The 15637-nt window shown below is 40.4% G+C and overlaps 1 protein-coding gene across 17 annotated transcripts in view; it reads left to right on the top strand.

The window, feature by feature from the left end:
- The window catches only part of CAMK2D (calcium/calmodulin dependent protein kinase II delta), a 116163-nt gene that overhangs the window by 90661 nt on the left and 9865 nt on the right, over window positions 1-15637 (top strand). For 10 of the 17 annotated variants that reach the window (XM_042779319.1, XM_042779317.1, XM_042779321.1 and 7 more), the window contains 3 exons: window positions 3447-3506; window positions 5043-5084; window positions 7612-7660. In XM_042779319.1, the coding sequence (XP_042635253.1) occupies window positions 3447-3506; window positions 5043-5084; window positions 7612-7660 (151 nt within the window). The remainder of the gene's footprint in view (window positions 1-3446; window positions 3507-5042; window positions 5085-7611; window positions 7661-15637) is intronic. The other 7 variants (XM_042779324.1, XM_042779326.1, XM_042779325.1 and 4 more) reach the window with 1 other exon arrangement.

The raw sequence follows: 15637 nt of genomic DNA, 5'->3' as shown, positions 1-15637 counted from the left end.
TATTAATATCATAAAATATCACACAAAACACCTTGCACAGTGATACAGTCTGCATTAACTGAGCCGCTGTAGCCCAAGGTGCCTTGCTGAATGCTCAGGAGTAAAAAAGCTGATTTCCCAGCCTTCCCACACTAGAGTTTCCCAGCTAGCTTCCTTTGCAGCTCGGGGCTGTGTCCCAGGATGTCCCAGCTGACAGTCTCAATAACTTCTCTTCCTCCTCAACCTACTCTCCAGTCTTGTGTTCTGCGACCCCACACAGTAACTTCTTCTGTTGCTGTTTATGGTGGTTTGGAATGTGATCTTTGAGGTGTTTGTGGGGCTGGGCTCTGCCTCCTGATGCTGCTGCCAGCAGAGAGAGGGCAGACAGCCCTCATCCACACCTTGCACTAGGAAGCCAACTCTCCTTGGACAGCAAAAACTGCTGTTCAGATGTGAGCAGCCGTTCAGCCATGTAGGTAAATCCTCTGTTCCTTGGGCGAATGCAGAGTTCCAGTGACAGGAACCACGGTGTCCAAAGGAGGGGCACTGCCAAGGTGCAGTGTGGTTGTTGCCAGGATCCCAAACCTGGAGTGTGCATTAACTTTTTGTTACAGAAATAATATGTGAAAGGTAAACCCCCAGATACAGGTTTTATTTGTTAAAATATTTTCAGATCCTATGGAAAAAAGGCCAATAATGATTTCTGCGGTTGTGCCCAGATGTTTGGAGAGTGTGTGTGTCTGTCCTGCACTGCTGTCACACCTCAGAGAGTGACTTACGGCAAGCTGTGCAGCAATAAAACATTCTCCTTCACAACAAACAGAAGGTCATTGGTTAAGCACAAATCAACTTTGAAGTAACTGTTTCCTATGACAATACTGTAATGCTTTTGGAATTATTTCCCTTTGCTGTTAAAAATACATGCAAGATGCACCATGTGTTTGTAGATTAATGTCTGTTCTGTGAGAGAGAAAACCTGTACAGCTTATTGCTGTTTTCTCTCAAAGTTTCAAAGGATTTTAGCAAGTTCTGTTCACATGGAAGAAATAACTGTATTTTCAGTCGCATCCTCTCTCTCTGTTCCTAACGAGTGCTGGGTTCTCAGTATCTCACTGAAGAAGTTTTGAATAGATTTCCTGTAGTTTTCAGCAGTGGTTATAATGAATATTGTTTATTTTCATAGGGCTTCCACTAAGGGAGCATGGACCCAAGCCTGCTCTCCTTACTCAGGCAAAATTGGAGTTGAACATTGACTAACTTGTTTTCCTTACGTATTCAACCAAGAGCACTCATTTTGGATACCACTTGAGTGTTTGTATTAGGCTGTTACTGAATAGGACTGTATGAAATCTGGTGAAACCTTCATTTCTTCTGTTTTTCCTTAATGTCTATTTGCTTTTTGCTGAGGTCTTTTTAATTGTAGTCTCTCAATGACTACATTGTCACAAAAATATGAATTTGTAGTTATGCAACTTGATACGCAATTTTTGTCTTGCTTGGAGGCTTTAGTCAAGCAGCCTTGTTTGTGTTCCCACTCTTCTACAGATCTCCACCAAAGTTTCATTTACTGAAATGGATGGGGTTTTCTTTAAAGCTTTTTTCCTGAGTAAGGAGTTCAGGGTTCTGCCCATCTCAGAATCCCATAAGTATCAAAGCAAGTAAAATGCTTACCGATGCTTAGATCTCCCCATGAAACACTTTATGCACAAAGGTGTTTGTTACCTTCTTGTCCTGACTTCATACAATCCTGCAGCTTCCAGCTGTAATTGTGCATAGAGAAATGAAATTTATTTGACTTTATTTAAACCAAGTCGAGGCATAATCACTTGCAGCAAGTAATGACTTGTATGTTCTCTTAATGCCAATTTGTGTCAAAGAACCATTGTTTAAAAAATAACTGCTCCTCATCCTCCTGCTGTACAGCATCATGAATTTTGCTTTTAAATCAAAGAAAATTATTTTTATTCTGTATGGGGAAGTGGTTTCTATCACAAATATTATTAAATAACAGTGTTGACATAATCTTCCCTGATTAACTAACAAAACTACTTTGTATTCTTCAAAGCCAGTTAGATGTTCGTTAAAAATTAGGAAATTTGCAGTCTGTAATTCATTACTGCAAATCCTGTGGACATTTCCATAATTTAAACATATCCCAAGTAAGATTCACTTCAGCTGCAGGCTCAGTTTGTGAAATCCACAGTCAGCTGCCATGCCTGGCCCAAAAGAAAATAATCATCCAAAAGTGCTGAGGACATGGAGTCTGGGAATTTTGTTTCTTTCCATTCTGTAAAGTTAATTGCATTTTTAGGAAAATCCATTAACAAAACAATTTCAGGCATTTCTGGTTTTGCTTTGCACATTTATTGCTCAGTACTATGACTAGAAGGTTCAGTAGAATTTGGATCAAAGTCTTGTATCTGTATACCTAGTTCTGCATGATGCTTTGGATCACCCTTGTTGAAATTAGACATGACCAAATGTACATAATATTTTTTCCTCATTATTGTTAGAGAATAAAAAATACATCTTTCAAACCAGTTTTACAATGCTCGAATCTTGCTTCTCAGTGCATGTAAAAAATGGCTTGCTACATTATTTCTAGTATTTCTGTTCTTCCCATACCCCATGGCGTTAATGAAATTTAAAGCTTTAAAAAATGGATTTAAAGGATCAGATACTTTGAAACTTCCTACTGAGCAGTTTAATTTGAATTTATTTTTTGTACAGATAAAAGCCAGAAAGTGTAGCACTGTGCTAAGCTTAGAAGCACCATGAGGACCTATATGTAAAGTTAAACAGAGAGGTGCTGATGGCTGGAATAAGACCCACAGGTACCATAGTGGGAAACCTCCCGCTTCCAAGTCACAGTACCAACACTGAGAAGCTGCCAACCATTTCTGCTGAAAATAGCACCAGAAGAGCTAAAGGGGACCCAGTCTCTTTCTAGCATCGGTCAGATTTATTCCAAAGTGGAATCAGAAGTCAGTAGAACAAATTACAGATTCTTGCAGCGCTACGAAAAATCAAATATTATTTATGGTAGGGATAATTCATTAGAAATAAAGAACTGCTGGGTGCACTGACCTGCCACCATCGCATGTCACGAAATGCGGTGGCTATTTAGGACTTTGTCACAACCCGTATTAATTCTTTATTCTTCTTAGACGTGCTTAGCTGCTACTTAAGGGCTCTGTTAAGTGTCTCAGCTCAACTCATCTGTCCCTTATCTAGGCCTTGGTGCAGGGCTCTGGCAGCCCGTGGGGAGGAGCTGCCAGCCAGCTCCCAGAGCTAGTGTTAGTGTTCCTGCAAGTTCCTAAGTTCATCTTTCTGTATGCTTTATTTCCATATCTATATCTATCTATAGATACCGATACCTGTCTATAGATGTTGTGTGCAGAGATATAGATACGGTGCCTACCGTGAGTTCTAAGGCCTGTCTGTTTCTGTTTTCTGCATACCTACAGATAAACAACAAAACCAACGTGGTAACCAGCCCCAAGGAAAATATTCCTACCCCGGCGCTGGTATACCTGGAATTTTCCTTCTCATGCTACCTGGAAGTTTTTGACTGTCTTGTTTGTTCTTCCTTTTTTTTTTTTTTTCTTTCTTTTTCGCTTTTTCATGCATTTACTCCGTTTGCTTTCTAAAAACAGGTTTTGGAAAATCTTTTTTTTTTTTTTAATTATGTTGGTTTTTTTTGTGAGGAAATCCTTTAGAGCGTGTTTATTGACAGAAAATGTTAAATGGAGGCTGGATGCGGTAGAGTCGTAGCATTTGTAACCATAGCTGAATTTTTGCATGCTGTGCCAGAAAGTGAGTAGAATGCGCTTGGTGTTGCTCTTAGCTCTTTGCCTGATGACTGTTTCCACCTTCTAATGCTAACCTTTTGCACCAACAACATTTTAAAAAACTGGCTCTATTATTTTCTTGGCTTTGTCTTAGTTAAAGTATTGACATCCAGGAGAGCTAACAGGATTATTACTAGGCTGCCATAAAACAGACCTTATTCAGATTTTCATTCCATATTTCCTGAAACTCAGCAGGACTTTGCAAGTCTTCTCTGGGATCAAGAGGCATCTAGAGCTAAACATTCTGCTTGTTTCTCTTCCAGGAGACATTACTCATTAATAAGCTCTGCTAAGGCTGTATTACAAATCAGAGTGATGTTCCTGGATGTTTAGTGCAGTGTTGCTTTTATTAACAGCCCTATTTCTAATGCACCTGTGTATCACAAGGCTCACCAGTGTAAGTGCCGGTGCCTAAGTACATCGTGTTGTGACCTGTTGTTTCCCATGCACATATAAAACTTTGAAAATGGGGTAGTTCATACACATTTGGAAACCTTTTTCCCGAACTTTTTTTGAGCAGCTGGCACTGAGGCATCCAGTAAGTTCTTCCTAAGGCCAAGCCAGCAGGTTGCATGCAGGAGTTTATGGCAGTCTGTTCCCAGACAGAGCAGTGCTCAATGGCCCGTGCTGAAAGCGTGCTGGCTAACTGCCATTTCAAAGATTATTGAACCTTTTCTTAAGGTTAAAGGATTTGGGGAAATTACACTTTTTAATGACAGGAAGATCTCTCTCGCTTGCCAGTAGTGTCTAGGGGTAGTCATCCTTAATCCTTATCAGTTCCACTGTATTTAGATTTGATCGCTTCATGCTAATACAATCAAACATGATTAAAGAGAAGAGGTTATTAAAGCTTAAAGATGTGTGGCCACCCTGCCTGTCCAGGTTCAGACAGGAAAGCACACAGAGCATTTGGCCTGCCCTCGTCCAGAAGAGCCTCTGCAGGTCCCCAGAGCTTCAAAGCCCTGCACACTCTGGTCCTGAATAAGGTCTCTGCATGCTGCTGCATTAGGTGAGATGGCCTTTTTTTGCTGCCTTGCTGTTGAGGAAATCTGTGTTAGAGACATCCAGTTTCACCCCCTGGCGACAGTTAACCTTTGTTTTAACTCTTGTCAGTGTTCAGCATTTGTGAGCTGGCTCTTTTTGCACTCCCTCACACCAATGAAAATGTATTTACCAATGGGAACTTTCTCTCTTTATTTTGTTCTCGCTCAGGAGCCCCAAACTACAGTAATCCACAACCCTGATGGAAATAAGGTATTCAGAAAGAATCAACTCCATCTTGCCTTTCCACACCACACATTCCATCCACTATTCCACAGCACAATAGGGCCTTTCCAAGAATTTGTGAAGGAAAATCTCATTCCTGCGTTTGTTACACCTGGTGTCTCTCGAGCCTGTTTTCATCCATGTCCATCTGCTGCGTGCGTCCTGCTACTTCCGAGCTCCTGGAGCTCTTGGGGGAGTCGGTAGCCATGTGCAGAGCTCAGTGCCCTGTGCAGCCCAGCTCAGGTAGCAGGGGGTCTCTCTCATTTCAGCCAGAAATGCTGCAGTCTAAGGCAAACCTAAGAGTGCTGTTCTCAGAGTGTGGTGAGATGATCCCGGCGAGTTTTACATGCAGTCATCATGTCAGAGAGATGTCATTTCAGTTTATCCCATCTGCTGTTTCTCAGCATGCTTATACACCGTGTTGTGGCGTGTCTTTTGCACGGGACTTTGGTTTTCTTCCATAACATCACTGGGCAGTTTCCAAAAGAATTTCACATTTCAAGTGACAAAGAGGTCTTTTGGTTTTTACATGTTTTCTTCATGCTCTTTTCTTTTCTCATGTATTGTGATGTTTGCATCTGGCAGCTGATCCCTAAAATGTGTTTTGTTTTGTTTTTTTCATGCATGGACTTGAAAAGGGCCAGGAAATACCATCATTTACATATAACACATGTTCCTAGGTTCCCTGGAAAGAGTTTACACTTTAACAAGAATTTCACTGTTTGCAGTGCTGACTTAATTCACATCCCATTTATCTAGTCTTAACTCCCTGTGGTTATTTCATAAGAGGAGGAGTGGATCTGAGTGATGAAATAACGCATGCAGACGTTCCTCAAGCATGGGAGTGCTGATGGTGTGTGTTGTGCTTGTGTGTGCTGATCCTTTGTCCCCTGCATCTGTCCAACACAGAAGTTGTGTTTTCCTGTTACTACTCTTTCAGCTCCCCAAGTTTCAACCTGTAGGCCATGAGCAGCCTGTGTTTGAACAGCAGGCTGATCTTTATCGCTGAAGTCCACTAAAGCCCAGAAAACCCAGATAAAATATTGGCATGACTACATCTACTTGATTTTATTGCATAATCTCAGCAACTAAGATACTCAATGTCCCAAAAGGTCACAGCAAACCAATGAACCCCTTATTGTGGAGAGTTCCTCCTAAATTTATCTGAAAGACTGATCCTTGTTGTATGGCAACTGGAGTGGATGCTTCAGTGTTAGAGGCTACATCTGCCCTGTGAGCTTTGCATGGTGATTACAACTCGTATTTGTGTGAGGTTTTTGTTCACTTGTAAGTACTTTATCTAATATTTGAAGTGCTAGAGCATGATCCATCTATGTTGAGTGGAACGTCTAACACAGCCAGGGCAGGGACAGCATGGTGGCTCATTCAGTTTTGTTTGTGTGTGAATTAATTCCTCCAGTTTGACTTACCAATGCACATTTGGGTTTTGAAGGTCTGAGTAATGCATTAGCCCTCTTGAACGTTCCTTTGGCTCAGCCTTGTGAGGACACAGTAAATGAAGGGCACTGGCAAATGTCCCAATTTCACTATCTAATTGTAAAATTCTTTAAAGGATTAAATACAATGTATACAATATCAGTCCTGTCTTCTCTCTCAGATAAAAACAGATCAGTTAATATTTTTTGTTATTGAGCTGCAAATAAAAAAAAAAAAAAATTACTTCTCAAGAAAGTATAAAGATTAAAAAAAGAAAAAAAAAATCTCACTTAAAACTTTCCAGGTCTCTGCAGCTGTTAGATTTGACAGTGCCCTGTTGAATTTGAATTTATATTTCACATTTCTGGTAATTAAGGAACGACTGAGATACAATATCCTTGCCATTTTAAGTGCCATGGCTTAAGAGTAAACTGTCTGATAGATGAGTCATTCCTTGGCATGACTGGTTGGTTGAAGAATGCTGCTGCAAAGATACCTTAGTTTGTCAAAGTTTTTGCCATATGTTCATCAGTTCTCCATCTCCTTAAAAAAAATGAATCACAGAAACCAGTATAAAAATGAGATGATCTGATCCAATATGCTTCAGATCACTGTGAGAATTCATTTGAATGTACATTGCATAAGTCCCATGAGCAGAAAATTGGTTGTAAATTGTAGCTTGCATATTTAGAAGGTGGAATTGGGATGGAATGACTTGTTTTGCACAGTTGGTTTAATCACTAAGCTTAAAATGGCAAGCTCTCCTACTTGGCTGAGGTAATTCATACATTTCAGATGGACTTTGTGCAGCTGGATGTTAAACTTCCATGTACATTCCTGTGAAGTAAAAGCATCAGAGTGCAGGAATTGTTTCTGTTCCCTCCTGTGGAGAATGGCAATGTTTGACATCCGTTTCAGGTGGAAATGTCTCAATCCGTGTGTGACCATTTTTTGTGAATGACATCCCACCCTGCTTCAAGGCTTTGCATGATTCCTGTAACTAATCCTGTCATTTTCCGAGGCACGCAAATGAGCTTGGCTTGTTTTGTACATTCGACTCACATTTGCTTCTCAACAGGAATCAACAGAGAGTTCCAACACGACCATCGAAGATGAGGATGTGAAAGGTAGGATTTTACACTTGAAATGTTTGGAGAAGCAGTAACATGAGTTTTGTGGTGGTATTTCAGTGGGCCTTAAGCACAGAAACCCCTAATGAATCTGAAGAGAGAGTCATGTTTTTTCTTTCTTTGAAGAAATTACTTTAGATGTGTTTCAGACTTAACTTTTCAGTTCCCAAAACACCCTTTCCCATGATATTTTGGGGTTAAGAGTATGTAGTTACTACTTTTTAACTAAGATATTAGATCCAGTAATAATAGAAGTAGATTACAAATGTCTAAGTCAGTGCTTTGTAGCTTTTACTTAGTTTATGTTTAGCATGCGTTTGTGTTTTGGGTTTGGTTTTGTTGGGTTTTTTTTGTGTCACCATTTTTATTTTTATTCTGTTCAGATGCCAGTGTGGTTTTTTGGTTTCTTCTGCCCATACACTTACTTTAATCTTGTGTTATTCTTTAAAAAACTGACATCATTACTTTTTTTATAGATTTAAGTTTTGTAGCTTCACAGATAATATTTTTGTTTCCATTTTTCTCCCTCTAAGCATTAAGCTGTGATGTTACACATACCTCCTAAGGTGCAAAGGGTTTGTAAAAGGGAATATTGGGTTGTGTGTCTCTGATTCACAAAAAAGATTGGCTTTTGGCCTCAAGGAAAAATAGGATATGTACAGGTGAAACATGGGCTGGAGGTGATAGTAAGATTAAACAGACAGAATGGATGCAGCAAAAAGTGGTGGTGGTGTGAGTTAATGTGAAAGGAGAGAACAATTATAGGGATCTACAGCTGATGCATTGGAAAATACCATGTAATTTGCCTTTAATCATAATGCTTTGTATTTCTTCTTGGAACTATTTGGTGCAGTTTAATCACTAAGCTTATGAAATGAATAATTTAATTATAGGGCCACTGTGTGATGATGTAACATAATGTTATTACAGTAGGATTTTTAGAAAATTCTGTCTGAAGCTTAGCACACAGAATTGTGCCTCAGGGGGATACAATTATTAAAAAACCCTCAAACAGCAATGAAAATAATTTGCCTAATTCTTTTCTATGATTCTGTAGTATCATACTTAAGGGCAAGTTGGACGACCACAAGATACAGTATTCCCAAACCAGAAAAGGGGATCTTGTGGTAAGCACAGGTCTGAGGAACAAGATCCTGTTTGTATCTTTCCCTGCACAGTGTACAGGCATTTCATTTTCTGTTTATTTAAAAGGCAGATATGATCTCCCTCTTAGTAATTGCTCATGAACTTTTTTTTCACTTTTTAGTATTCTTCGCACACGTCCCATCTTTCCTCTGGAGGCTGTTGTTCATATTGCTTTATTCTAAATTAAAGCTAACAGTGCCCCCAGGGTCTGATTTGTAGAATGATTCAGGGAGTAGGCAGTCCTGCAACCCTGACACCTCTTGTAATCTCAAGCTTCCTGCACTAGCAAGGCACTTAGGAAAGGTTATTCCCCATCTCCCCCCACACACAAAGCTCGATTCCTGGATGTATATTTTGTAGGAGAACAATGATGATAAAGAACATGAAAACCTTTTTGCCTTTCTTTACAGCATGGAGTAGAGCACGGTAAGAGGCTCTGTCCTTGCCAGGAAGGAGCAGGGGGCTGTGGATGTAACAGTAGCATTAGTGTGTGTTTTATGGCATTGCAGTGTGATCCACACCTCCCAGGGAACGGCTCTGCAGAGGTGTGCGGGCTGCACACCTTGTTCTGCTCCTGGTGTCCCTGCACAGTGGCTGCACTGCACAGCAGAGCCAGGGCCCTTCCCTAGGGGCTCTGCATCAAGGGCTTTGCTCTTTGGTGTTGATTTGCCTCTCTGCTGAGGTGTGTCCACAGCTCTGTTATGGGATACAGCATTCCCAGCACGCTCGGGTCTCGTGCGCTGTGGGAGCGGATGCATGTGCCTGTCTGTGCCAAGCGCTAGGGATGTCAGGAGCAATTAAAAATGTCTTATATCACCTATCATTAATGTATCCTCAGGATCAAATTCTCCTGTCTGGCAGGGATGCATAGAGCATTCTCCTCTCGTGTCAGGATCTCACTTTGTTTTCACTTTTGAAGGCAGGTATTTAACTTGAAGACAGTAAAATCAGACTTACTTTTCATTTTTTATTTACTGAAAATCTTAGCGTCTGTAAGGTTGCCTTCTTTATGTATACACTTACCTCCTTTAGGACTGGAACATATTTATTTACTAGAAACAGTGCTAGCCAAACAAGAGTGAGCTTTAATAATTCAAGCAATAAGTTAATTATATCATTTGAGTTTGAAATTGCTTGAAGCTGTAGTTCAGCTTCTTTGCTAAGATAAATTTCTGACATTAACCCTCGATCATGGGCTTATCTACATGTCAGTGATTCCTCCTAAATATGGCAGGAGCAGACAGGAAGAACATGCTGAGAAGTGGACTGTAAGCAATACCTTCTTCTGGGATTGCATGTGGGATTTCTTCTTCCTGTAGTAGTGAGGCTGGAACTATTGGGCAGCATCTCTGTGATATGGGTTTGATTTTTCAAGTAATGCTATGGAATACCACCATTATTTTTGTCCACAGATTTTCAGAAAGGTGAGTTGTTAAATTTACCATGGATAGGAGATCTGGATTTCTCACAGTGTCTTTTGCCCTCAGAGACAAATTACCAAAAGCTTTAGTAACAATGATGCTTCACAATGGGGAAAATTGCTGACTTGTAAGGCACTTACAGATTTGACAAATTGTGACTTACTTGTGCTACATAATACATCTGGAAGGTACATTGCTTCAAAATATTTAATATATTTGCAATTCATTTTATACCTGTTGGCCTAATTTTATTTATCAACAGAAAGAAAGCAGTTTAAACTATTTATTTTGGAACATCCATTCCTTAAAAATCATTCAAATTTCTAAGAACAATTTTTCTAAAGCTCTTTCAAAGCCCTTTGTATCTGAGTACCAGATACAGGGGTAAATCTGTGCTGGCATCTGAACAGAGTCACTCACACCTACAACCATTGCAGTTGTTCTTTGGCACCCACACTGCCCCTGAAAGTACATCATTAACATTGTTTGTGTGCTCAGAGATTTTCTAGAGTTCTTGCTGCTTCTAATTAAATTATCATTATTTTTCTTTTGGCCTTCTTTTTTTCTTCCTTCACATGTACTTGACCCTCACACAGCTTTCACAAAGGAGGAGGACATGGAGAGGTTGAATTCCACCCACCACTCCTCCTCTTCCATTGCTTCTTCATCCCACTGGTCACCACCCTGGCCGTGCCCCAGAGGCCGCTCCTGCTGCCAGTGCCTGCTGAGGAGTCTGATCACACTCTACCTCTTCATCTTTGTTTGTTCATATGTTGTGTTTCTTTCCATCAATTCAGCGGGCAAGTCCATGAGAAATGCAAACTCAGAGAGTCAATCGCTTGAGTCTGAGCTCTCCCACTCCACTCCTTCCTCTGTACTATGTAAGTTGAGAGACTCATCTGTCAGATGATCTCCTTTGTCTCTCCTCTTCCCTCCCCGCCATCTGACAGAAGCTCACAAAAGGTCACTGCTGTGATCTGCCTGATCTGGGAGTGACCTGTGCTTAGCCTTTACAAAAGTAAATTTTATAGGGTTTTTTCCTTGTCATTAATTGTAAGAATGTTTTCATCAGCTGTAACAGCAGGGATAGATCTGTCTATATTTCAGAAAGCTATATCTTTCAGGAGTAATCTTTGCAGTAGTTTTCAGCTTAGGGAGAGGGATTTGCCTCACCTCTTGCTTGGATCCTGGATAGGGCCTCAGCATTAATTACCTGTTACTTTTATTATATGAAGTTTCTTTCTTGAGCATCCCTATTAATGAACTAGCCTTGAAGCTGCTGTGGCAGGTGTTAACTTGCAGTGTTGATAGGACAACTCGGAAATGTCCTCCTCTGCTCAGGAGGAGATGTGTGATGATCAGTGACCAACTGTCTGTGAAGGAAATCTCCAGTGTTACCATGTGAGAGGGTTCTGCTTGTCACATTCTGATCCTGCAGCAGTGTGTGTCAGGGCAGCTGCACTGATGGTAAAATGGGCATTTGCACAGGTAAAAGTGAGATCCAGGCAGGCCCTTGGGAACATGGGCTGTGTTAATGGCCCGAACCTTATTTTAAAGATGAGTGGCATTTTTGGTGGGGTCAGCTAATGCAGATGAGAGGTTGGGCTGTCTCTGGTCACAGCTGTTGTGGTGATGCTGAAAGCACAGCTTCAGTCTGAGAGAGGAGCAGGATAGGCTCTGTCAATAGATGGGTGAGTGTGTATCAAACCAGAAGTACAAATACTGCCAGCACAAACTGCCCAGAGCCTGGGGAAAGAGAGGAGTTAATAGGAGAGAACTGGGCTGTGTAACATGTCAGTAACATGTGCCACCAGGCTTTATTCCATCCACTGTGCAAACCCACACAATACCCTTTATGTGCCTGGCATTGTCACATCTCCATGCTGGTGACCTCACATGTCCTGTTTCTCTGAACTAGTTGAGTGACTTGGCAGGAGCACAGTTGAAATAAAAACATACACCACAGCAAAGGTTGTTAATGTCTCACTCGTCAAGACTTCAGACACCATTTCTGGAGACAGCAGCCAGATTGCACAATTAAAGTAACCTGTTGGGAAACCATAGTGCAGTATCTTGTAAGTGCAGTGACCATGATGAAGCTTTGATCTGAGACTGTAGGTGATTTGTCATTAAAAAATAAGCATTTACCAACATTTGCTATGCTGTATAAATATTAGTGTGATTGTTTTAGTGCAATCATATAAAGAGAGAGCATCTTTAGAAATAACTTGTTCCATATAAATAAAAATATAGTGTGTATGGTGTGTGACAAATTGCTTAATTGAAAAGGACTCATTAATTTTCTTGGATCTGTTCTGTCAGTTCAGGGTGGAAAAGCTCTGGGATAAGTTTTCAGATATTTGCATAGATAGCTAAAGAATTTAGATTTTTTTAGGGCAGTTGCAGGCTTACCAGTTTTCAGATAGGTGGAAGATGCCAAGTAACCCTAATAAAATTCTGCAAATCATCCATCCGTTTCATAATTCGATGAATCAGAGTGAGTCTTTGGAATCAGCAGGCTCTAGAAAAAAGATGTACATGTGAGATGACAGCTCAGATGTTTTAGTCCCTATCAGTGTTTAAGTGTGGGCTAAGAGATAAGCACTGGTGTTCTGTACACTGTATCTTGATAAACTTCTTAAATGAGAAGTCCCCTGAAGCATGCCTTGTCATCTGACAGCCTGAGATCTGAGACCCAGTCAGTGGTTTATTCATGCAGCCCATTCTTTTTTTTTTTTTTTCAGAAATTATTTAATTGGAGTAGTTGTGGCAGAAATGGTAAGAAAAGTTATCAGCAGAGAATTTTCAAATATTGGTATCCTGAGAACCATTTGGAAGAACACTGTGTGATGTTTAGCAGTCCATGCTGTAAAGCTGTATGAAATCTGGTGCATCCACACAACCAGAAGCTTGTTATACAACCCAGGATAAAATTTCTAGTATGTTCATCTCTCTTTTCAGACTTTGGTTATTTCCAGAGCACAGAAATAACTTGACTGGCTGTGGGCTTTCCGTCTAACTGGTGTTTGTTGGGATGGTGTTCAGATGGGACGTGAAGCCGGGTTCCTCCTGCTGTGCCATTCCATTTTAGCAGACCACTGTCACCTTGATACCACAGTCCTGTTTTAAAATGACAGCACAACGGGGAGGATTTGTCCCCCTGGGTTTAACCCTCCTCCACTGTGTAGATATCTGTGTTTGAGCTGTTTGTCTAGACTCACTTTAGCCAATGCAAATAGGTCAGATGAGTCACACTTGTCTTAAAAATCTATTTTAGGGTAAGATGAATTGTGCCCTCAAAGTGCTGATTTCTCGCCCTTGACTGTAAGGGAGGGGAGTTGAGAGAACAAACTCACTTGTCTGTACTTATATGTATCCAGAATGTTGTGAGACTAATCCAATCTGAGGTGTACCGAGATATGTAGTTAGGAGTACCCAGTTGAAAAGTTTTAAGGGTTTTTGCCTTGAGAAACAACATGTGAGCAAGTCAGAAGCAGAATCATTTTAATCATGTCCAAGGGCATGTGCAAATCTGGAACAAGGTTGCCTTGTTCTTCTGGGAAGGTGCTTCTCTGCTTAGCTGTTGCAGTGCAGTGATGACATAGGCATCTGAAGGGTTGATGGCAGGAGAAGGATGTTCCAATCTCTGTGTGAAGCTTAAAGTGGTTTAAATTACTGCTCTCACTCGTGTCAGTTTTGAAAAAAATGATGGGTAATATGGTGATCAGTGAGTTACAAGGGCTTTTTTCTTGTGTGTCAAAAAACTTGAAGTTTCAGGTACAGATATTGCTGAAGGGTTTCACTTTCACATATCCACAGCTCATTTTCATGCTGCACATTCTCTCTGCAATCAAAATGCCAAAATAGCTATCATTTCTGCATGATCCTTGTAGATTGAGTTTGTAGGTATTTCTTGGGGCTACGGGAAGGGAAGAAAAGCCATAGAGGTCCCTGCTGGAAAAAAAGTTTTTGCTACTGTTTTGTACTTATGTTTTCCCGTGATACTGGATTTCACTACCTGGGCAGCTGTTCCTTTTAGGTTGAAATATTTATATGTTAGATGCTTGTTGCTTAAATGGTGTTTTGCCTCATTTTATGTGGCTTAGATCTTAGTGTTAATGGTGGTCTTTAATTTTGAAAGATTACCCTTCTCTCTGTGGCTGAGCAGGGAAAGGAGGTCGTGAAATGTAGCAAGATATTAATGACTCATTTAAAGTTAACATATGTACTACAGCAGTGCTGAAGAAAACATTTTAGCCAGTGATTGGAAATGTTCTTGTTTGTTCTTTTTCTTGTTATTTGGTCTTTTTATAGCTCTTCATAGTATTTTTGTTTGAAAAAATGCATTTGTATTAGTCATACCAACTCACTTGCCAAAGCAGGGGGTTTATTTTTTTTAACTGCTAAACCCCTATGAATTACCTGAATTCCTTCACTCTATGGGGGGAAAAGTGCTGTTTAGGGAACAGGTCTGTGGTAGTCTCTGTAATGTATTTACTTCACCCATGCTCTGAACTAAGAATGTCCAAGCCACCATCTTCTCCACACAAGTTTGCTGTGTCTGCAGTCTGTTTCCTTATTGGTTTTCAGGAAAATGTCTCAGCACCTTTGACTTGTCAGCAGTGTTCTTCCCTCACACCTCAGTTGTTTTCAAGGCCCCAGATGTATTTTTATTCAGTTATCCTTTGTGTACAGAGTATATAATTTTATGCTGTGGAAAGCCATTGTCATGTTCTAAAAAACTAGAGATGGGTCAGACTTTACTTTTTGAATTGACTTTCACCACTCTGTGGAAAAAGTAGCTGAACCAGTTTTACCAGAGTCTCATTACAGTTGTCAGTTTTGTTTAGGAAGATTAGTTTCTGTACTTTTATTTAGGGAGTCCTGACTGCACATCAAATGAAAAGTATAATAGCATGAAATTGCCACTGTACATCAAACAGCATTGTCCTAGAATTCAGTACAAGTTTACTATCGGATAAAAAAATAAATAATGAAGAAGTCTAATGCAAATAGTGATTGTGACAGTTATCTGGCAGATGGGAACTGGCCAGATGCCTCTTCCCTAATGCCTTGTGTTGTCCTTGTATAGTTTGGAGTGTGTATTTAGATGGGAAAAAATGGAGTTATCAAAGAGCACATGTTATGTGGCGTCCATCCAACTCAGAATGAAAATGTGGTTATTTGCCACTCTAAGAACTGCCAATTATTTCTGTCAGATGCAGTAGCAGGACACTGTTCCTATCAGTAACATTTCACCTTAGTTTATCTCCATCACCCTCATTATTTCATCCTTTGCACTAAGGGTAAGTGCCAGGATTTGACTGGATGCACATGGCCACCAAGTTACAGCTGTATTTTCCTTCTGCTGCTTCCCAGTCTCCTTCCAGTTTTCTGCTGCTTGTAT

The sequence above is a fragment of the Catharus ustulatus genome, chromosome 5, assembly GCF_009819885.2.
Source record: "Catharus ustulatus isolate bCatUst1 chromosome 5, bCatUst1.pri.v2, whole genome shotgun sequence".
In the NCBI taxonomy this organism is placed as follows: domain Eukaryota; kingdom Metazoa; phylum Chordata; class Aves; order Passeriformes; family Turdidae; genus Catharus; species Catharus ustulatus.
Note: the sequence above shows the minus strand (reverse complement) of the source record. Positions and strands in the feature narration are given on the sequence as shown.